Source organism: Rattus rattus, chromosome X, assembly GCF_011064425.1.
Source record: "Rattus rattus isolate New Zealand chromosome X, Rrattus_CSIRO_v1, whole genome shotgun sequence".
In the NCBI taxonomy this organism is placed as follows: Eukaryota; Metazoa; Chordata; class Mammalia; order Rodentia; family Muridae; genus Rattus; species Rattus rattus.
In genome coordinates this window covers 104355365-104380595 of record NC_046172.1, presented here as the reverse complement: position 1 = coordinate 104380595, position 25231 = coordinate 104355365, and the positions used below count along the sequence as shown (strand labels likewise).

Here is a 25231-nt window from a genome sequence, read left to right as displayed (position 1 = left end):
AATTTATTGAGAAGTTCAACAATGAATTCTTCCAAGTTGAATGTCAGAACACCGGGAACAAAGAAAAGTTGCAAGAAAAAGGAACTGAAATATACTAAAGGCAGCTACAGGATTTTTACAGTTTTGCAAAATACCGGCCTTGGTGGGGCGAGTGGCATTTCTTTGAAATTCATTCCACAAGATCTATCTTTGCAACACTGAAGGGAAAAAAATGATGCTTTCTAGTCAGTTTCTGCTGAATATATGACCATGTAAACAACACTCCATTGATTGATATGACACAATTTATAGCTTGTCCTGAACATTCTGTAGCCAAGACCAGATAGCAACTATAGCTTCACTTCTCTTGGATCCAGTTTCTTATTTGAAAAATGGGGAGTTTGCTTTCAGCCCCTTAAGAGAGTAAAGGAGGAAAATCCTTATGCAAAATAAATATTGGTCAGAAATTACTCATGGAAATACAGATACAGAAGCCATAGTTCTGTAGATCAAATAAGAGAGGAAAGTACATCCTTGTCAATCCCCTCTTTCCTTTTCTCCTTAACAGTTATTAAAGCTTTCATAAACATATCCATGTATACTAGGACTACCTCATGTCTAAAGTTGCCTCCAACTATCTGTTATGAGTCCATGAGTTCGAATCTCCAGTTAAGGGATAATAATTAGTCAATACAAGTAACAACAGACTTATTTTTGCAGAAGGTATATGTTGTTAAAAAATGGTTGAAAAGTATGTTTTTAAGGCTTGTCACTTAGGTACTTACTGACAATTCTGTTAAATTAAAGTAATTGAGTCCTAGTTTTTTTTTTTCTTTTTACCTTCTAACTTTAGAATTTTTTGACATGTGTGTAACAATAGCAAGCTGCACTTAGAGAGCATTTATGATCTTAAAATACCTTAATGTATTTTATCTACATATGAGCTTTATGCTGTGGCAGCTACTGTTATCTCTGCCTTACAAGTTAAAAATGAAAACAAGGAAAGGTTAAGTAACCTGCTTTGCATAATGGTCAGAACCATGGACAGAACTGAGTTAAGGGCCCGGTTTTCTTCTTATTCTTATCTCAGTGTACTTCGAGCCTCTTCTTTTTTTTATGTTTAGGGAAATACCTTTCTCCAGACCAGTTGTTTAACTAATAGTTATCTTAATTATGCATCTTTGTGCATACTATCCAAATATGGACCCCTTGCAAATTTAAAATTTCAGCACAAATATCTTCATTTGCCGAGCACATTTATTATAGCACGCACACGCACACATCCACCCTCCCCACACACACACCTCTATGAAATGTAAAATTAAGAACAGTGCGAAATGTACCATTTGAACTGCCTCTCATTTTGGTTTATAGAGAAGATTGGCAAAGGGGACAAAGGAAGAACAAAGGAATGGGAGTAGACTATTTTTCTTTGCTTTGTCTTTCCTGAGTAAAGAAATTTATCTAGTAGTAAGTGTGAACCTTGAAGAGCAGGTTAACCTCTACAGTTATTTAGGGCTTCGTAGATGTTTATTTTACAGACGCCATCAGTAGTTAAAAGTCATCGGAGAGGCTTTCTCTAGCAGAAGATGGGAGTGAGTGCAGAGGCCTACAGTCAGACATTATGTGGATAAAGAGTTTAAATTGGAGTTCTCCATCAGCTCTCTCCCCTCAGAGCTCAGGAAACACCACAGAATTGGAGAGGAAAGTCTGTAGGCGTCAGAAGAGATGGACGACACCAAGAGAACATAGCCCACTGAATCAACTAAGCTGGGATCATATGGGCTCAGAGACTGAAACCACAAGCAAAGATCCTTTAAGGGTCTGCATCAGATTCTCTGTGTATATGTTATGACTGTTAGCTTGGTCATTCTGTGAGATCCCTAAACATGGGAGCTGGTGTATCTCTGACTCCTTTGTCTGTTCTCGGGGCTGTTTCCCTCCTGTTAGATTTCCTTCTCCAACCTCAGTAGGAAGACATTTTTTGTCTTACTGTGTCTTCTCTGATCTTGTATGGCTGTTGTCTCTTGGATGTGTTTTCCTTTCTGAACAGAAAACTTAAGCGGAGTGATTATGGGGAACAGTGTAGGTGAGAAGGAGCTGGGAGGAGTACAGGAAAGGGAACCTGGATTTGACACGACTCATATGAGAGAAAAAAACTATTTTCATGAATAAATAAATAAATAAATAAATAAATAAATAAATAAATAAATAAATAATCAATTGGGAGAGAAAGTCCTCTGTGGCACCAAACGAAAAGGTTATACCATTTGCACACAGGTAATCACTGTTCATTCAGGTGGAACGCAGTCCCACATTGTAATGTTCAGGATCTTTAGTATTGGTTCATAGGACATATGGATATTAAAATACCCTCAACTGCTCTTTGAGTAAACCCGATGTTGCAGTGCCTTTTATTTAAAGGATATCAGAATCTAGGACACTGGTAAAATTGGAAATAATTCATACACACACAGAAAGCCACATGAATAAAATAGTAGTAATGCACTAACAAAGAAAACATTGTTGGGAGCTTAACATTATTATTTTTAAAGATTGATGTCAAATTACAGTAAATGCTACCTATAATGGTATATAGATGTTTCTAAAAAACACAGTTTCAGAGGGCCCAGCTAGAGCGCTGCAGCTTGTTTTCAACTATATTAAATCACTTTATCAATATATTTTAGTTTTAACAAAAGCTATTCTAAAGCATAGTGGAGACCTGACTTCTAAAGCAGATTTATAAAATGGGTTCTCTATGCTAAAAGGCAAACTTACTGTATAAAAAATTCATGCTAAATGTTCTTGGTCATATATGTTTAATGTGTGATTCTCATTTCACTTTAACTATTATGTTATTTTCAACCAACATGCACCTTTTCTGTGATGATATAATTAAATAAGTCTGTCTCGTGGGCCCTTGACTTTAATATTCTACCTCAACCAAGCTACTAGTATAGAATAGCATAAATACTATCCCTGGCTAGTTCTTCCAAAGCTGGGGAATCTTCCTGTACCATCCTCATAATTTTATAGGCTTTTAGAAAAATCAGGTCATCGTAGAATTTATCACCCTAGTGTATATCTGACTCAACTGATTATCCACTTGTACTTCAACTTATATTATTTCTATAGAAATAACAACTATTTACCAACATTTTCATGAAGTTGTTTTACTCAACTTATTTGAAAATTTCCTTTCAAAATGAAATGTTGCAATTTCATTATTAAACACAAGTGTAACCTCACAGTATTGAATAACCAAGTTGGGAGCTTTTCCCTGGGAAAAACTATTTCTCCCACTCTTACCATTCCTTAGTGGCCTGTAGCTCTTTTCAAGGATGGAGGCCCTATGAGATGTCCCCTTCCATGTTACCCTGCATGTTGGTGTCATCCTTGTTTTGTTCCTTTTTAGACAGCCATGTTGATGAGACTTCATGGGTGTAACATCTCTATTTCTAGGAGATGAATTTTCAGAGCAATCTTCCTGTTCCCCTAGCTCTCCCAACAATTCCATTCCCTCTGATGCCAATGGTCACACTTGAAATAATACATAATATACACATGTAACACAATATGGACTGAGTAGGGTGTGTGTGTGTGTGTGTGTTTCCTGTAACACCAATCGTAAAAATAGAGATCTTGATCTGAGTGAGAGCAAGACATATAGGGGTCTGGAGAGAGTAAAGGGAAATGATGTAACTATATTTTAACTTCCAAAATGAAAAATATTTTTAAAAATCAGAAATATATAATTCTACTGTTATCTTAGTAATTGCATAGGAAATAACCATATATATATATATATATATATATATATATATATATTTGCTTTGCCTCTATATTTCCAATACTAGGCGTTTGTACTTGCTTCTTTATCTTTCTAGTACCACCTATCTTCCCTTTGTCCTTTGACTGGCCTTTGCCTGTCTCTCTTTATTCTACTGAAGTTGTCTTGTTCATCTTCACACACAGGTACCATCTTTCTTACTTGGGCCTGGAGAAGGAAGAATAAATTAAAATGTTGAGTTGACAGAGAAATTACACCTGACCACATCAGTCCTCTTTTCAAGGAATTGGAAGGCAGCTAAAATGAAAAGCTTAGTATTCAGAAACACAGAAACCTTTGATTTTAAATGTTATGTCAATTAAGTTTATATTTAACGGTGCTAAGTACTGTAGAGCGTTAACAAATGAAGCAGAAAACACAGTTGTTACCCTTAAGGAGTGTGATTAAATAGGAGAGCTGAAAGAAACATGCGTACAGGTACCCGCTATGCAAAATAGCATGCAGCTAAATGTTATATAGAAATAGAAGTAAGATGATTAAGTATTTAAAGGCTTAAAATGAAAAAAAATATGAAAGGGTAACTCTTTTTCAGTGGTCTTGGCCAGACCTTGGAAAACAAGATGGATGATTCAATCCTGATAGTGCATATGTAAGAGAATGGAACAGTAAGTAGGGTCATAGGAAAAGACAGGTGCTAGAAGTCTACATGATATGTAGGTAATGAAGCAATAGTGGTACCAGATGGACACAGTTTGGCAAGAGAATGAAAAACTAAATAGTATATGTAGGTAAAGTTCGATGTAAGGCATTGTCTTCACAAGGAGAAAGATTTGTGCTTTGAAGACAAAGAATAAAGAGCCAATAGAGAGGGAGAGAATGAAGATGCTAGTAAGGAAAGAGATTGTGAAGGGACAAAAATCCTAGAAGCAGCACATGTGAAGAGAAGTGAGAAGCCTTGAGATAAACCAGTGTATCAAATTGTATGCTGTACTAGTAAGAAAGACATGATGTATTTTTAAAAAATAAAAAATGAAAACTCAATAAAGAAGGCACTCTAAACGTTCAATAAATGCTATCACTTATATTTATTATTCTTATTATTGCTATTCTCTGAAATGAGTTTTATCTGTGGAAAATGTTAATTTCATATTATTGAATTTCTTCTGGGTTCCTAAATTGTTCATATCAAAGGTTATAGCAACATGACAACTAATGAAAATCAATATCTGTGAAAGCTGCCTCTTTGTCTTGAGGCCAGGTATTACAAGTTATAAAACTTCCTCGTTGCTCTCAACAATGTGATAAATAGATACTCATCTAATTGTTAATAAATGTTCAGTTAGATGACACCAAGAATTTAGGCAGTTGTTAAGTGTTCTGTATACTTTACCTTCCACAAACATGCTCTAAGGTAAGTAGAAAACTAGAGTGAACTCCTGGCACCACATCAAAGTCCAGAATAATGTGATTTTTGACACCTTAGCTTCTACATAACAGTATCTGACATTACATATAAAATGTAGAAAATTATTGTCCCTCTGGGTACTCTCTTCCATTCATACTTTGCAAGAGTATTGATCAAAGAGTAACTAGTTCAGGTATCAACTCCAAACTACCTAGAAATACAAGAAAATACATTATATACATAGTGTGTGTGTGTGTGTGTGTGTGTGTGTATGTGCGCGTGCAAATGTGCCCTGTCAATTACACCTTTTAACTATAGTTCTGTAACAGTTATGTTGACATATAATTTATAGAACTATAAATTTACTCCCTTTAAATTCACAATCCCAGGAATGTTAGTATGTTCATAGTTGTTCGCTGTCACTATTATTTAGTACTTAAACATTTTTATCATTCTAAAGAATTATAAGTATTGTGCAGAACTCTTATGTAACAATTATCTTTACAATTTCTACATTTTTGCATAAATAGAATTATATGATATATAAACATTTGATTATAAATCTTCTCACTGAAATATTCTCACAGTTCTTGTAGTCAATACAGGTCATACTCAGTCTTTTTATGGACGAATAACACTCCATCAAATGAATATACCAGATTTTGTTCAGACATTCATATGAGAGAGACCATTACATAGATTTTCATTCTGGGCTACTATGAATAATTCTTCTATAAATACTAATGCACATGTTTTTAAATGTTTTTAGGGGTTGACTATTTTGTAGACATATAATGTGCCTTGAACAAGGGCACTTCCTATTCCTTCTTCTCCAATAATATCTTAACCTATCCACCACTTTTACATCCCGATTTCATGTTCTCTTTTGTTAAGTCCAATAAATCTAATTAGTGCTGCTTATTTGCACATGGGTATAGGACCAACCCATTGGACCACATTCCTGAAGAAAACTGAATCTTTCTCTCCTAGCAGCCATACATTTCTAATAGTTCCTTAGCAAGGGATGGTACTTCATCAACCCCTCCCCAATTGATGCTTGTGTATACATTCACAGTGGCAGTGATTTCATGTGTGCAAAGACACACAAAGACCCTGTCATGCTAGACAATACAGTCTTGCCGAAACTTTTTTACTACCTATGGCCCTTATAATAGTTTCACCACCATCCCTTCACCAATAATCTCTAAACCTTGATGCCAAGTGATACAGATATTCTAAAAAAAAATGCAATACTCCATACTCTGATATTTTCTAAAAGTTGACCTGTTGTGAGGTATTCAATTAATTTCCATCTATTACAAAAGGAAGTTTCTTTAATAAAGGTTGTGAAATGTTATAAACTGTGGGCATAAAGATAAGAACTTAGGAGGTCATTTATTAATGCATCACTTTAGCAAAATAATAGTAATTGGATCTCCTTCTAGGACCTAGGAGCTAGCCAGCTGTAGGTATGGCAACTATTTAAGGATAAAAAGCAAGATTTTCATTGTTTGTAGTGGGGACTTTAAGTCAAGCGAGAAATTAGTTGCTTACTCCATAATGTTCCTGCCACGGTTACACCAGTGAGATTTTATGGACAGGCCACTCATTGTTTTATCATTATTGAAAAATTCAAAGCTGAGTAAGACTGTTTAGTACTTTTCTCTTCCAATAACTTGTATAGAGCATCCTGGCACTATAAAACCAACACAAAATTTATTTACAAAAAATAAGAAACCATTTTTGAAAGAATCATGTTTAATTTTATGCATTATCAATAAACATATACTCAAAATACCATTCCAAATAAGTCCTTCAATTAAAAGACAAATTTTCAGCAATGCCATTTTATCATAGATCATATTCATATATAAAGAAAAACTATATAAAGTACTCTGATAGGTTATAAAGAATTTCCATTTATGGACCTAATCTTTTATACATGTACAGTGATATATTTGTCAAGTGCAAACTTAATGGGTTTTAAACACAGCAATCTATTATCAACTTCGTAAAGATAAGGGAGTTTTATTTACAAACACATAGTATTTGCTTTGATTTCTTAACGGTCTAAAGGTTTAGAAAGATTCAAGTATACCTTTCCTCAAGCCTTAGAATTAAAGGTTAAAATATGCTATTATTAGTAACAAATTTCCCATTACTATTGGTTTTTTATTTTTGAAACAGTAACTCCAACATTTTCTCCTTCCCTTTCCTCTCTCCAAACCCTCCCATATACCCTTCCTTGATCTCTTTTTCAAATTCACGGGCTCTTTTTTTTTCATTAATTGTTATTACACACACACACACACACACACACACACACACACACACACACACACACACACACACAATATATATATATATTCAAATACAACTTTCTCAACCTGTTTAGTGTTAGTATGTGTGTTTTCAGGGCTGACAATTTGACATGGGATAACCAATTGGTGGGCTTTTTCATCCACTGTTTACAATGCTTCCTATGTGTGGGGTTAATTTCTCTACTTTCTCCTGCCTGTTTTGGAAATATATAATGCATGCAAAAATATGTTTAATAGAGAATCTAGACAACCTTTTTGATGAAATAAGAGTTTACATGGAGTGCAATTGGTGTTAGCGTGATTACCTTGAATGTGTAGATTCCCTAGAATGCATATCCAGGATTAAAATAAATATATATGATTATTTAATAATATTCTATTTCAGCAGGTCATGTAAGAAAATTAGACAAAGCTACATGGATATCATTTGATAGATTTTGCTTATTCCATTTAATATCTTTATAGTTGTACATTGTGGGAAGTAAAGATGTATTTTACATCTCTATTTTCACTAAGAACTAGTATTCTAAATTTTACAAAGACTTATTAATGTGAAAGTAATATTATATTCAAAATGCTACAAATATGGTACTTAAACCATTTCACATACAATATGAAGTTATATCCTTTCAAAATGTTGAATATGCAGTAGGATGAAATGAAGAATAAATATAGTCTTAGTACATGGTTCTTTATGTTGGAATACAATGCTTAGATACATTTCAGGGAATTCTTAAATGCCTTTATGAAATGTTATGTGTCTGTTAATGCAAATACAGTACCATTTAACCTAGCCAGTTTTGTATGAAGGTCGTTTAAGGTAAACACATGTCTGATCTTGTATCAACAGCCAATTGAGTTTTGATTTTCATATATTGAACCAACATAGAATTAAGATCTATAATAGTATATTAGGTAAGAAAAATATGTGCATATGTTCAGCATATAGTTATTACCCTGCATTTATAAAACAGTTTTCATAATAATCCCTTTGTTAGTGTTCAAGTATATGTCTAGACATTTAAAACCTTGGTTTAAGAGACACAGTCACTGTGAACCATGTCCGTCATAATTTCCATCCCCTATTTTCTTGCCCTCAAGGCGGTTTGACTGTTTCTTGTTCATTGAACAAAGCTACTTTCACTTAGTGTGTCATCCTTTAACATAGCTTATCTGCCTCTGTTTATTCCAGCTCAGCAGTAGATGCATGTGTTGCAACCTATAAAGAGAGTGTTTAGCTCAAACTAAATTGGTGGATATTGGTAAAACTGTGATAACTACAGTATTTCCCAGTAGGATATAATTCATGGCTCTGTGCATTTCATTCCCCATGTGTATGAGGAAAAGCATTCTGTTATGAAGGAGCATGCTCTTCTTCAGCCCTTTGATGTGCTTCAGGGGAAAATGTGATTAAATGATCATTAAAACACCAACAATACAAGAGCATAGCTTACATTCTCTTTCTGGAAAGTTACACTTGTTTGGTGCTGCCTTTATTAATCAAGTATCTTTTTCACACATACACACACAAAAAAAGACACTTTGAGTTGCTTTCATATATATTTCTCTATAGTTTTCCACTCTTTTGAGTTACACCATTAAAGAAAAAAGAATAAATGACCCTTTCCCCCCATCTTTATAAAATTGGTATTTATTAACATTTCAAATATTATTCCCTTTCCCGGTTTCTAGGCCAACATCACCCTAACCATTCCCCCTCCCCATCTATATGCGTGTTCCCCTCTCCATCCTCCCCCTCCCCAAAAGAATCCTGTTCACTGGGGGTGCAGCCTTGACAGGAACAAGGGCTTCTCCTTCCACTGGTGCCCTTACTAGGCTATTCATTGCTACCTATGAAGTTGGAACCCAGGGTCAGTCCATGTATAGTCTTTAGGTAGTGCCTTAGAACCTGGAAGCTCTGGTTGGTTGGCATTGTACATATGTTGTCTCAAGCCCCTTCAAGCTCTTTCAGGCCTTAATCTGACTCCTTCAACGGGGCGTCCCGTTCTCAGTTCAGTGGTTTAATGATGGCATTCGCCTATGTATTTGCCATATTCTGGCTGTGTCTCTGAGGAGAGATCTACATCCGGTTCCTGTCAGCTTGCACATCTTTGCTTTATCCATCTTATCTAGTTTGGTGGCTGAATATGTATGGGCCAAGTGTGGGGCAGGCTCTGAATTGGCGTTCCTTCAGCCTCTGTTCTAAACTTTGCCTCCCCTATCATCCTAAGGGTATTCTTGTTCCCCTTTTAAAAGGGTGAAGCATCTGCATTTGGTCATCCTTCTTGAGTTTTATGTGTTCTGTGCATCTAAGGTAAATCGAGCTTTTGGGCTAATATCCACTTATCAATGAGTGCATACCATATGTGTTTTTCTGAGATTGGGTTACCTCATTTAGGATGATATTTTCCAGTTCCATTCATTGCCTATGAATTTCATAAAGTCATTGTTTTTGATAGTTGAGTAGTATTCCATTGTGTAGATGTACCCCATTTTCTGTATCCATTCCTCCGTTGAAGGGCATCTGGGTTCTTTCCAGCTTCTGGCTATTATAAATAAGGCTGCTATGAACATAGTGGAGCACGTGTCTTTTTTATATGCTGGAGCATCTTTTGGGTATATGCCCAAGAGAGGTATAGCTGGGTCCTCAGGTAATGCAATGTCCAATTTTCTAAGGAACTTTAGAACTGATTTCCAGAATGGTTGTATCAGTCTGCAATCACACCAACAATGGAGGAGTGTTCCTCTTTCTTCATATCCTCACCAGCATCTGCTGTCACCTGAGTTTTTGATCTTAGCCATTCTGACTGGTGTGAGGTGGAATCTCAGGGTTGTTTTGATTTGCATTTCCCTTATGAATAAAGATGTTGAACTTTTCTTTAGATGTTTCTCAGCCATTCGGCATTCCTCAGCTGTGAATTTTTTGTTTAGCTCTGAACCCCATTTTTTAATAGGGTTATTTGTCTCCCTGCGGTCTAACTTCGTGAGTTCTTTGTATATTTTGGATATAAGCCCTCTATCAGTTGTAGGATTGATAAAGATCTTTTCCCAAACTGTTGGTTGCCATTTTGTCCTAACAACAGTGTCCTTCGACTTACAGAAGCTTTGTAGTTTTATGAGATCCTATCTGTCGATTCTTGATCTTAGAGCCTAAGCCATTGGTGTTTTGTTCAGGAAATTTTCTCCAGTTCCCATGTGTTCCAGATGCTTCCCTAGTTTTTCTTCTATTAGTTTGAGTGTATCTGGTTTGATGTGGATGTCCTTGATCACTTGGACTTAAGCTTTGTACAGGGGTGATAAGCATGGATCGATCCATTCTTCTACATGTTGACCTCCAGTTGAACCAGCACCATTTGCTGAAAATGCTATCTTTTTTCCATTGGATGGTTTTGGCCCTTTGTCAAAATCGAAGTGACCATAGGTTTGTGGGTTCATTTTGGGTCTTCAATTCTATTCCACTGGTCTATCTGCCTGTCTCTGTACCAATACCATACAGTTTTTATCACTATTGCTCTGTAATACTGCTTGAGTTCAGGGATAGTGATTCCCCAGAAACCCTTTTTATTGTTGAGGATAGTTTTAGCTATCCTGGGTTTTCATTATTTCAATGGAATTTTGCAAATTGTTCAGTCTAATTCTATGAAAATTGGATTAGAATTTTGATGAGGATTTCATTGAAACTGTAGATCCTCTGTCTTTGTATCTGAGGTGTTTTTCCTGTACGCAGCAAAATGCTGGGTCCTCATTACATATCCAGTTTGTTAATCTGTGTCCTTTTATTGGGGAATTGAGTCCATTGATGTTGAGAGATATTAAGGAATAGTGATTGTTGCTTCCTGTTATCTTCGTATTTGTATGTGAAATTATGTTTTTGTGCTTGGCTTCTCTGTTTTGTTGCAAAACTATTAGTTTCTTGCTTTTTCCAGGGTGTAGCTTGACTCCTTGTGTTGGGCTTTACCATTTATTATCCTTTGTAGGGCTGGATTTGTAGAAAGATATTGTGTAAATTTGGTTTTGTAATGGAATATCTTGGTTTCTCCATCTATGTTAATTGAGAATTTTGCTGGATACAGTAACCTGGGCTGGCATTTGTGTTCTCTTAGGGTCTGTATGACATCTGTCCAGGATCTTCTGGCTTTCATAGTCTCTGGTGAGAAGTCTGGTGTGATTCTGATAGGTCTGCTTTTATATGTTACTTGACCTTTTTCCCTTACTGCTTTTAATATTCTTTCTTTATTTTGTGCATTTGGTGTTTTGACTATTATGTGATGGGAGGTGTTTCTTTTCTGGTCCAATCTATTTGGAGTTCTGTAGGCTTCTTGTATGTTTATGAGCATCTCTTTCTTTAGGTTAGGGATGTTTTCTTCTATGACTTTCTTGAAGATATTTACTGGTCCTTTGAGTGGTGAATCTTTACTCTCTTCTATACCTATTATCCTTAGGTTTGATCTTTTCATTGTGTCCTGGATTTCCTGTATGTTATGGCCCAGTAGCTTTTTCTGTTTTACATTATCTTTGACAGTTGTGTCGATGATTTCTATGGAATGTTCTGCTCCTGAGCTCTCTCTTCTATCTCTTGTATTCTGTTGGTGATGCTTGTATCTATGGCTCCTTGTCTCTTCCTTTGCTTTTCTATATCCAGGGTTGTCTCCATTTGTGCTTTCTTTATTGTTTCTATTTCCATTTTCAATTCCTTCACCTGTTTGATTGTGTTTTCCTGTAATTCTTTCAGAGATTTTTGTGTTTCCTCTCTAAGGGCTTCTACTTGTTTACTTGTGTTTTCTTGCATTTCTCTAAGAGAGTTCTTTATATCTTTCTTAAAGTCCTCTATCATCATGATCAAATGTGATTTCAAATCTAGATCTTGCTTTTCTGGTGTGTTTGGATACTCAATGTTTGCTTTGGTGGGAGAATTGGTCTCTGATGCTGCCATGTAGTCTTGATTTCTGTTGCTTGAGTTCCTGTGCTTGCCTCTTGCCATCAGGTTGTCTCTGGTGTTACCTTGTTTTGCTATTTCTGATAGTAGCTTGACTTTCGAATAGGCCTGTGTGTCAGGAGTGCTGTAGACCTGTTTTCCTGTTTTCTTTCAGCCAGTTATGGGAACAGAGTGTTCTGCTTTCAGGCTTGTAGTCATTCCTGTCCACTGGCTTTCAGCTGTTCCTGTGGGCCTGTGTCCTGGGGTCCACCAGCCAGGTCACTTGTGGCAGAAAAGTTGGTCTTACCTCCATCTCAGGCCACAAAGTCCTCCTCGGGGGGCTGTGTTTCCAGCTCTCTGTGGGGCACCAGCCAGAGGGTCTGCTGCAACTTCTGGGTCCCTGTGCGCATGAGGCCCAGATGGTTCTAGGTGTTTTCCTCTAGAGTCAGAAATGTGGGCAGAGTGTAGTCTCCTCTGGTTTCCCAGGCATGTCTGCCCCTCTGAACATCTAGCTCTCCCTCCCATGGGATTTGGGTGCAGGGATCTGTGTGACCGGGTCCGTTCAGATTCAGGCACAGTCTGGACCGCAGGGCTCCTGCAGCTTGACTGCCCCTATCTTCCTGTGCCCAGAGGCCCTATGCAGTTTCCTCTTGGGCCAGGGATGTGGACAAAGGTGGGCAGAAGTGGTGGTCTCTCTGCTCTGCAGTCTCAGGATTGCCCACACATCTGGGCGATCTGCTCTCTCTCCCATGTGGTTGGGAGCAGGGAGCTGTGGGCCAGGATCAGTGAGGTTCAGGCGTCAGCCAGAAATCAGAAGTGTCTGGTCCCAGAGGAATTTTGCCTTTGTGTGTCCTGAGTCCACCAGGTTGGTCACTTGAAGCAAAAAAGTTGGTCTTACCTCTCGTTTCGGGCCTTAAGTCGCTCCTCGGGGCTGGGTTTCAGCTCTTCATGAATAAATGACCTTATAATCAGTGGTCTGCAATACATAACCAATTCTGAGAGAAAATAAAATGGAGAAGGGTATTTAACAGTGTATGTTGCCAACAGGAAGCTACTTCTCTTTCTGACGCATGAGCTCTAAGAGGGTAGAGACTGGAAATTTTCTCATCTGTAAATTATGAGAATTTCTCTTCTCTAATACCACTAGATTAATTTCTTTTATTTAACTTATGGTCCACTAGTTTGTTCATGTGTTTTTATCTCTACTCACCTTATCTTAACTTTAACCTCTTAAATGAGGAGATCATCTAGTAAAGTTTCTTTCATGAATTTTTGATGCATATGTACTCTAGATGTACAGTGGTGATAACAACCAGAAAACTCCAACAGTAAAAATTCATGAGTTTCTTTTGATTTAATAAATAGCATTAAAGTAGCATTATTATGTAATGCATGATGGTATACAGTGCATAAAGAGAAGTTGTAATTAGGTAAGGGACATATAAAGGTTTATGTTCCTCAACCAGTTTTGTGCAGAGATTTAAAAATGAGTGCATTTATCAATTAAAGACTACTCATGGCACCCCAAAATTGTATTGGCTGACCCTAGAACACTTTGAATTGTTTTATGTTTATAATATTGTTTGCATGACGAAATGGTGCATTTTAAGAAGTGATAAAAGCTTCTAGTGAGGATACCTGTTGGATAAACTGAATATTAAGTTGGGAGCAAAAATGCTGACATAAATATGCTCTATTAATATCCTGCCCATTGAAGATATTTATTGGTTCTAAGCCCTTAAGAGTTAAATTTATAATCCACCCTTTGGGAACCAAATTGCTCTATCTTACATAGAAGAAAAGTAACTTTCAGTGAAAAATAAAGGACTCTGTTGGTCATTTATTATCTCAAAGGGTGTATTTTATTAGAAATGTCAATTCCACAAAATTATGTGTCCTGTAATACATAATTATGTTCAAAATTGCATTTGAAATCTATTATTAACAGTTAACAGTGAACATTCTTAAAATAGTTATTACTCTTGGCCTTAACACAAAAAGCAATAATGTAGGTATTTTAGGGAGTTAAAAGCTGCAAAGCATTGGCCTCTGAATAAAGTCACTGCAGGTGTGTTTCTTAATGGGCTGTTAATTTTATGTCAGGTGAACACAAAGGACAGGGACCATGTGTGTTTTTAAACTGTTTGTTGTGGAGACCGAGTTGATGGCTGAAAAGATAAAGATGGGATGAAATTAGGCCAAATTTGAACCTCCAGGGGAATAAAGAATCCATGCTTAAAATGGAAGCAGACCAAGTCTCTTTCCTGCTTTTATATTACTTTCCTCCCCGCTACCACATAGAAACATATATTAAGCTAGCACACCATGTAAAGTTACACTTGTTCAAACTTAACTTCTACTCCTCACAGACCAGGTACTTCTGGGTTTCATATATTTGGCTATTAGTACTATCCAAATGATTCAAGCTCATAATTATGGTGTCGGTTTAACATTTCCTTTGCTTTCACAGTTATTACCATCACTTCTCAGGTATTGACGAGTGACCAATGCAGTATCAGCACCACTTGGAATCCTGTAAAAGTGTCCCACTTCAAACATATGCATCCAATGCTTGTGTTTAAAGATTCCTCTACCTGGTTACATTAAAATTTGACAAGCTTTGCTTTGGAATCTTCGATATTGTTCTCATATCTTCCTCCTATTTTCCACCTCTATTAAATTACTTGTCACTGAAATGTACCTTTTCTACAGAAGCTATTTGTGCTTTACCTAAATTCAAGCATTTGTGCAATTTCACCTGAATCAATGGACTGTACTTCCTATGTTGTTTCGGTGTCTCCTTATAATTCTATCCTACATCCCTCCTCAAGATTAGACTATCTAATACACCCAAAAGTTGTGCATGATGGGGAATTACTATACCTCTGAACTATACCATAGCCCTTCCCTCTATTAAAAATTTAATGATATTTGTGAAAGAGTTAAATTACCATTACCATACAGAGATATTAATGATCATTTCAAAAGAGGCACGTTGCCAAATAAAAGTTCCATTACAAGATATGGGATATTGCTCTTCCAGTTGTTGAGCAGAGATAACATGGAAATCCCCAAAGCAATACAGGCTATAGCTATCAATTGTAGTTACCCAGAAGAACTTGATAATATGATCTAACTGCTAAAGTCACCATAAACCTTGCTCATAAGATGTGGAGAAATCAAACAGGTACCAACTTGGACATTTCCTTATTGTGTCCAATGTATCTACAAGACAATATATAGTCTAGTGGGAAAGAAAAATCATCTGTCTTATCAAGACATCAACCTGTAAGTCAGAATGCCGACAAGCCTAGCAATATATGCCAATGGTAACAATGGTGGCAAGAGTTCAATTGGCAGGGGTAATCAACTATTTTGTGATTTTACTTAAGGCCTATTCCCAAACAGGAAAAACATGCCTGATACTATAAATTTGATCAAAACCCAAAAGCTTTTGCTCATGGGCACATCAGTGAACCTACTAGTATTATTTTAAGAAAGGGACATAGTATCACAAAATTCCATCTAAATATGTACTCCAATACTTACAGATTAGTACAAATGTAACTCTCAGGCTTCAACACAGACTCATCTATGCATGGTAGGCAGTGGTGAACACAGAAATTCACAACTGGTCAAAACACAAAGAACAAATGCCTGTGGTAAACTCATCCAGAAATAGACCACCTGAATCATATTCCTCCTCTAAAAGGCTCAGGAAAGATCATGGGAGATAGGGCAGAAAGATTGTAAGAATCAGAGTAAAAGGGAATTCCAGTAGTAAAATGTTGTTCTTTTTTTTTCTTTCCTTTTCTTGGATATTTTCTTTACTTACATTTCAAATGTAATCCCCTTCCCCAGTTTCCCCTCAGGAAACTCCCTATCCCACTCCCTCCCCCAGCTTCTATAAGGGTGCTCCCCCACCCACCCTCTCCCTCTCACCTCACTGCCCTGGTATTCCCTTACACTGGGACATCAAGCCTTCACAGGACCAAGAGCCTCTCCACTTATTGATGCCCCACAAGGCCATACTCTGCTACGTATGTAGTTGGAGCCATGGTCCCTCCATGTGTACTCTTTGGTTGATGTTTTAGTCCCTGGGAGCTCTAGGAGGACTGGTTTCTTGATATTGTTGTTCTTCCTATGGGTTTGCAAACCCTTTCAGCTCCTTCAGTCCTTTCTCTAACTCCTCCATTGGGGACCTCATGCTCAGTCCAATGGTTGGCTTCCAGCATCCATATCTGTATCTGTCAGACTCTAACAGAGCCTCGCAGGAGACAGCTATATCAGGCTCCTGTGTGCAATAGTGTAGGTTTGGTGACTATATATGGGATGAATCCCCAGGTGGGGGGCAGTCTCTGGATGGCCTTCAGTCTCCGTTCCACGTTTTGTCTGCATATTTCCTCCTGTGAGTATTTCGTTCCAATTTATAAGAAAGTCTGAAGCATCCACACTTTGGTCTTCCTTCTTCTTGAGCTTTATGTGATTGTGTGAATTGTATCTTGGGTATTCTGAGCTTTTGGGCTAATATCCACTTATCAGCGAGTGCATATCATGTGTTTTCTTTTGTGACTAGGTTACCTCACTCAGGATGATATTTTCTAGTCCCATCCATTTGCCTAAGAATTTCATGAAGTAATTGTTTTTAATAGCTGAGTAGTACTCCATTGTGTAGATGTACCACATTTTCTATATCCATTCCTCGGTTGATGGACATCTGGGTTCTTTCCAGTTTCTGGCTATTATAAATAAGGCTGCTATGAACATAGTGGAGCATGTGTCCTTGTTATATGTTGGAGCATCTTTTGGGTATATGCCCAGGAGTGGTATAGCTAGGTCCTCAGGTAGTTCAATGTCCAATTTTCTGGGGAAGTGCCAGACTGATTTCCAGAGTGGTTGTACCAGCTTGCAAGCCACCAACAATGGAGGAGTGTTCCTCTTTCTCCACATCCTTGCCAGCATCTCTGTCACCTGAGTTTCTTATAGACATGCAGAACTTAGGTACTTATGAACTCACATCAGCTATGGTTGCCTGTACAATGTCTACACAAAGTCAACCCAACCTTTCCAGTGTGGAGAGGAAGAGGCTCAAAAATCTCCGCCTCTAGTTGATGAGTTAGTAACAGGTGATGGCTTCTGGAGTTATCTACTCCAGAATTAGTTATCTTTAATGACATAATAGGTATTTGGTATGAATATGGACATAGTATAGATAACCATGGTAAGCCCACAAAAACTTGTATGTTTTCGGGGCTGACCATTTGGTATTGGAAAAACAGATAGTATGTTTTTTTCCTGGAAAAGACTATTTTCTTTACTCTCGATATTCCTTAATTGCCTATAATCTCATCTGCATTGTCATGTATATTGTTAGACAACCTTTTCCAACTCAGGTTTAAGTAGTCATGTTGGTTAAGGGCATAAACTCTATTATTACTAGGAGGCACAATCTCACAGAAACCCCACTAACCCTCTACCTCTTAGAATCATTCTGCACCCTCTTTTTCAGTGTTCTCTGTTATATTACCTCTCACACTTGCTCAGATGAAATAGTTCATTTAAATTGTATATGCATATTTATATAAAGAATTTTATATATGATAGGTTTTCTTTAGATAAATAATCAACAGGATTCCTTGTAGTTTTTTCAGATATTCTTAGTGCTCTATGTTAACTTTACTAATCAAATCCTTTTGACTGGTTCTAAAAACAATATAATCAATGTTTCATTATTTCTTTTCAACCATGTTTATAACTCTTCTTCATTATATATGAATATCTCACAGCCTCATGATCACAATTTTATAGCACTGTGTTTTTTAGTGCAGAAGTTTTTTTCTAAGTCTCGTGTTCAATGTCATGTCCCAGAATTACCATTTTATGACTCATTCATCCACATATTTATTAAATAATTATATATTGATCATCTGTGTGTGTGTGCGTGTGGGTGTGTGGGGGTGTGTGGGTGTGTGTGTGTGTGATAGAGAGAGAGAGAGAGAGAGAGAGAGAGAGAGAGAGAGAGTAAAACCTTTATATACAGACATATACATTATCTAGATACTGAGGATAAAGCAATGAACAGTGTGGCTCTACTCCTTGTTCTCAAAATGTTTACTTTATATCATGGAAAAATGCACAATTTGTAACTCATAAAATATGCAATATCTTGGGTAATAATTACTATAAGAAAATAAATGGTCAATAAAGAGCATAAAATGGGGGGTTACAAATATAAACCAAATATTTTTTCTTCCTTTGAATACCCATAGCAGTTCCTTTCCTTTACAATGTGATTACTTTAATATTTGTCCCAATTACTCAGTGACTTTTGAAACTCACCAAGACCAACAGCTACATATTACTCATCTTTCTAATTCCTGCAACTATCAATAGAGTGAATGTTCAATAAATACTGCAAACTAATCATGCTAAACAAAATAAATGCAATAGGAGTTTAAGAGTAATTGGCCTAATGGTTGTCAGAAAAGGCCCCTTAGAAGATATTTAATATGAGCAATACCTTGAAAGATGCAGGGGGAAAAAATCTGCCTAAGTTGTTTCAATAGGTTTGTTCTTGAAAAGCTAAAGAGCATTCCTTTATTAGTTAAGATTAATTGTATGTATAATTTTCTCTCTTTTCAAACCAGTGTTTCAGAAGGGACGAGCAATTGACACAGGGGAAGTTGACATTGGAGCACAGGTCATGCAGACCATTCCACCTGGCTTGTTCTGGCGTTTCCAGATTACTATCCACCATCCTATATATCTGAAATTCAATATTTCTTTAGCCAAGGACTCTCTGCTGGGAATTTATGGCAGAAGAAACATTCCACCTACACACACTCAGGTATTTGATATAATAGGTATTTTCTTAAATCCTTTTAGAGGGTACTATATCAAGCACTTCGCACTTCAGATGTTGTGATTTGTGCATACTGCAGGATTCAAAGATGAAGGCAAAAATAAAATCTTTGTAACAAAAATATCTAAACTAATCACACTTTAATGAAAACACAGCAACTAGAAATAAAGAACAGCATTTAGGAAAACGTATTCAGAAAAGAGAGTTTAAGGAAACATTCTTTAAACTTGATCTCTGCTTCCTACAAAGGATCACGATGGCTTTCTCAGCTCTCTCATATTAGCACTAAAATCTGTACCTTCCCCATTGCTCTTGTATATCCTTTTACTATTATCCCAGTAACAGTATGGAAATCAACCAGAACATATTGGCAAATATTATATACATAAAGCAGGTTATATCTTACATACAGAATTTTTTCTATAAGCAATCTTTCACAAGGTTTCAAATATATAAATTTCTGCAGTTTCCATAGCCTATTTATAAACAGATACCATATTTCTCATGTTTCTCTTAAGCTGATTTTTTCTGCATTAATCTGTTAGTAGCACAGCCCTACCCAAGATGTAATTTAAAAGAATTAAACATGCAGTCCACCCTTCCCCCAACTTTATCTTTTGGCCAAGTCAAAATGCCATTCAAATGTAAATCACAAAATACAGGAACATGTAAAACAATATGTTTACCAAATGATTAGAGGGGGAGGCTAGTCTTTGAGCATATAAATACATACCCACAAAGGTGACAAATATTGTCATTTATAATTTTATTTATTTGGTTTTAAAGCTGAAAAAAGCTTTTAAATTTGTTGACAAGGTCACATTTCTGAGCAGAATATGCTGTCAAGTATCTTCTCTTAGACAGATACTTTGATAAAATGTCAGAATCTCATGCATAATACTCAAAATTGTTTCCATTTCTTGTTTTGCTTTTAAACAATTTTTATTTAGAACAGTCCCAAACTAGGAAGTTCACAACCTTTGTAAGTGTAGTGAAACTAGCAAATTCATTTTAGTTCAAATATACTTAAGAATTAGTAACATTCTTTTCTATTTTGCCAACAATCCAAGCAAAGAAATACATATTGAATAAGTCAGTGAGAATTAAATATGAATATATGTCCAGAAGTACAAAGTAGTTCAAGTTCGTATTTGTATTTGGATTTTTCCAGTTTGATTTTGTGAAATTAATGGATGGCAAGCAACTGGTGAAACAGGACTCTAAGAGCTCAGATGACATCCAGCACTCCCCAAGGAATCTGATCCTAACATCACTCCAGGAGACAGGTTTCATAGAGTACATGGACCAAGGACCTTGGTATCTGGCATTTTACAATGATGGAAAGAAGATGGAGCAAGTATTTGTGCTAACTACAGCAATTGGTAAGCTGCCATGGCTGTTATTTGAATTCACAGCATAGTTCTAGAAAGTCACTGGTGGTTAAAATATTTGGTTACTCACATACTGTTCCTTCTACCTTAAAGTCGTTATTCAATAAACGTCACTGCAAGTAACCTTTTATTTTTGTTCTCATTGCTGTTAAAATTTTCTTAAAGCTCTCCAGTATTTGCTGATATTCTAAGACACTTGTCATGAAGCCCTTTCTATAATTTTAACAAAAAATATTCCCTGGATAATATTGTTTAAAAAGCGAGATAGAGGAACAACTTGAAAGAGAAATCTTATAAGCAAAATTATCTCTGTTAAACTGAGCCCAAAAACTCACTCCTATGACAGTGACATAAAATGTAGGTTTGTGTGTTCAAAGCCAATGTGAGCTTAAAAGGAAATTCAAAGCCAATGTTGGCGAACCAGTGAGTACCTATCTTAAAATATAAAATACAAAATATATTAGAGGATGTAGCCTGGTGACAGAACAATTACCTAACATGTATGACTCCTAAGGTTCTATCCCCAGTGAGAAAATGGGAGAAAGGAAATAAAGACCTTGTTAATTGGTTTGATTATAGAATAAGAGCAAATAAATACCTCTTAAAATAGAAAGAGTGGCATCAATAAAATTCTTTAGAACAATTGATTCTCAAACCTCTAAGGCTTCAAAATACATAGTAAGAGTACTTAGAGAAGAATACTGAGAATAATAACTTAAATCATCCCACACCCCTATTTTGGGTTTCTTTAGGTCTGATAATCAAATGGCTCTTTCAGTAATCCCATGGCCTTTTAAGTTGAGTTCTTTCTTAAAACAATGACTAGCATTCACTACCCCTCCTTAGTCTGAAGCATCTCAGTCTTTTGTCATGTTTTCCCAATAAACAGACTCCCCTGACCCTTTGTGTGAATAAAGCTAAGCTCTTTAGCAATTTGGGAGTCCTTGGGGTAAATAACATGTAGGCACAGCATTGTAGTGTTTGAATTTTCACAAAACGCATGTCTTTTGAAAGAAGAGAAAATCTTTTACAGCTGTCAGTTCTCTATACAACTCTCTACTTTATCCTTTAGTTAACCTGTTCAGCCATATGTTTAGGAAGATGTGTTGACTGTTAATAAATAGACCATCTGCTCTTGATAACAATTATGTTCTATTTTTACTTGATGCTGAAGACCTTGAGAGAGTAAAAAACAGTATTCTAGCCATAAGACTATTATTTTTCCCCTAAAGTAATTCAAAAAGCAATAAAAATCATACTGAGACAAGCTCCATTGATCTTACATCTCCAAAATACATACCATTCTTATTAAAATTAAAAATTATACATTTCAATCATGTGATTATTTTGTTACTAAGAGTGTATCCTTAAAAGTTATGCAGCGAAAAAAATCAAAACACAATTTTGTTATGATTGCTATTAAATTATAACAGATTAATTTAGAGAAATTAGAAGATATAAAATATTTGTGAATATTTTCTCTCTTCTTGTGATTTAACCTGTCATCTCAAATTATCAAATTGTAAATACTAACCAGGCTATTAAACTGTTAAATACTAGTAGGATCAAGAACCATGCTTGGGGGCTTTTCACCTTTACCTTATTTCATCCCCAAAGGAAATTAACCTTTCATATCATATATCACCATCCAGATATGAAGCCATCAGTTTCATATAAACAAAATACTTGCATTTTGCACATGCAAGTCAGTATCTTTTGATATGTTTTATAAAGCCAAGTATATGTTTTATAGACTGCAGTATGGTGCAGTGGGAGGGCCCACGCTGAGGCAACCCTCCCCTGAGGAACCAGCCATATGGGTCTAGTTTATGTGTGGACATGGGATGGGGAGTTGAGAAGGGAGAAGAGGCAGAGAATAAGAAGAGAGAGAGAGAAAGGGGGAACAGCCAGGAACACAGGGTGGGAGAGGAAGAAAGGGGGAGAGCGAAGGGGGTCAGGGAGAGAATAGGGGCAGAGAGAGAGAGGAGAGGCCAAACAGTCTCTTTTATAGCAAGCCAGACATATCTGGCTGTTGCTATGAAAGTGTTGGGCAGAGCCTTGAAGTTATGCTAACATCTTTACTTTTCTACTTGTTTAATATTAGAAGCAAAAGACATCTCCCACTCCCATTTCATTAAGAAAGTTCAAGGAGACTGGAGAGATGGCTTAATGATTAAGAACACTTACTGCTCTTACAGAGAAATTGAGTTCATTTCCTAGTAGACCCATAATGGTTCCCGACCACCCATAACTTGAGTTCTAGGATATACCCTATTTTGTCTTCTGAAGACACCAAACACAGACATGATATAAATACATGCATGCAGGTAAAACACTCATACATAAAAAGGATAAAATAACAACAAAATTTAAGTTCAAGTAAATTTCCCTGAAAGCATATGTCATTTACTCTAAAGTATACCTGTTATTTTTTTTTTATATATTTTTATGCCTTGTCTTAATGACAGTGAAAGGGTGCTTCTATAATTCATAAACAAACCTGGGATCCTGTTGTTCATAATAATGCAGTATCTGAATCCATTTCAAATTATTCAATATTCTCTAAAATGGGCTCAATAGCATTTTCTTTTCTTGTCTTTTTTCTGCCCAGGGAAGAATTGTGTCACATCAGTCACAGGCTCTGGAATTATGTAGTAAACTATTTAAAGTCAACTGCTCTCAATGTTTTAATGGGGGAGTACTTACAGATTTACCTAGGGTGCTTGATACATTATAGGTTGCTGGACCAAATTTCTTAGTGACAGATTCAGGAGATTCCGAACTGAAGTCCGAGTTTCTGTGTTACAGGTGCCACACAATGATTCTACTGATACAAGGAACTCACTCACAGGCCACACGTAAAAAATGCAATCCTCAACCTTCACTGTACCTACTCATTCTCACCTAGAATCTCTCTTTTGTATTAGGAATATTTTTTTCTAAGTGAAGGAGGGTTTTTTTTTTTATTTAAAAAGTAAAAACATTAGTGAAATGATTTTTAATAGACCAGAATTAGGAAGCAAGCAAGGGAGGGAGGGAGAAAGGAAGGAAATAAGGCAAGGAAGGAAGGAAAGGAAGGAAGGAAGGAAGGAAGGAAGGAAGGAAAGAAGAAAAAAGAAATGAAAAGTAAGTCTCTGAGGTCAAAATCGCTAAGTATAGAATTTTTATTATTTAAAGTAATATTTAATTTTAAATATATTTTGATCATGTTCTTTCCCTCCCCCAAGTCCTTTCAGATTCTCTCCCCTTCACTATGCACATAACTTTAATTTCATTCTTTAAAAAAACTAAACAAAAATCCAATACAACAAACACACAAAGGCATATCACACCACGAGTGGCACATTGAGCATCTAATCCTTTATAGACCCATAAGCTAATCATTATTATACTGAAATATAATTATAATCTATAAAAACTAAATTTATTGTCCAAGACTGACATTTGTAAAACAGTTGTTTTTCAGAGAATTTATATAAATTTTTCTAACTTATTTTCTGCACAACTTTATGGATATCCTCAAAGCTGTTCTCCATCCCCTTGAAAACTATTTTGTAAGAATGGATTTAAAAGAAATCAGAGGTAGGGAAGTGGCATTTACAGTCAAGAAGGCATTTCTCAACAAAATACTTTTAGGTTCAAATGCTTTTAGTGGTGGTGAATTTAATATGAACACTTACTTTAAAAGCACTCCATTGTCACTTATTAATGAAAATAGACTACTGATTATCATATTTAACCTGTCAAGATAGTATATTAAATAATCTACATTCTAGAGAAGAAACTTTGCTATAGCATAAATATGAAAAATAAACAGTAATCTTTGTCTTCTTGGGTACATTTTAAAATCTGCTTTGCTTTTCAGAAATGTCTTATAATTCTTATGCCATTTTAGCTTTATCACAAGCGCCTCCTTTATCTACTTTAGCGATAAGTTGGTTTTTGTTCTTTTCTTTAAGAATTAGTTTGCACTATTGAGAACCATGTTTAACAATCTACTGTATATGATATCATGAAGAAATCCCTGCCATCTATTTTGAGCAATATGAACTTTGCAGACAGCAGAGGACAAGATTATTATAGACAAGGAATTTCTGAAACTTTGTAAACAGCATGGCCCTTTCCTGGACGTGGGCTCACTTTTTTCTTTTCTATTAATAGAAATAATGGATGACTGTTCAACCAATTGTAATGGAAACGGAGAGTGTATCTCTGGGCATTGTCATTGTTTCCCAGGATTCCTTGGACCTGACTGTGCTAGAGGTAATGTCATTCTACGCTTCTGATTGTTTTAAAGAAGTGGTTCTCAACTTTCCTAATGTTCCGACCCTTTAATAAAGTTGCTCATGTTGTGGTGAACCCCAACCATAAAATTATTTCATTGCTACTTCATAACTATAATGTTGTTACTTCTGTGAATCATACCGAAAATATTTGTATTTTCCAATGGTCGTAGGCAATCCCTGTGAAAGGATCATTTGATTTCCAAAGGAGTCATAACCCACAGGCTGAGAACCTAGAGAAATGCCATTAGAGAAAACATTATGAGCAACAGTGGTGATAGA

General features: G+C 36.2%; 1 protein-coding gene across 1 annotated transcript in view; it reads left to right on the top strand.

Annotated features, from left to right (window-relative positions):
* LOC116888128 (teneurin-1-like) overlaps nt 1–25231 on the top strand; it is a 371275-nt gene that overhangs the window by 336384 nt on the left and 9660 nt on the right. The window contains exons 8-10 of the mRNA XM_032889474.1: nt 19061–19260; nt 20447–20657; nt 24828–24929. Coding sequence (XP_032745365.1) covers nt 19061–19260; nt 20447–20657; nt 24828–24929 — 513 coding nt within the window. The remainder of the gene's footprint in view (nt 1–19060; nt 19261–20446; nt 20658–24827; nt 24930–25231) is intronic.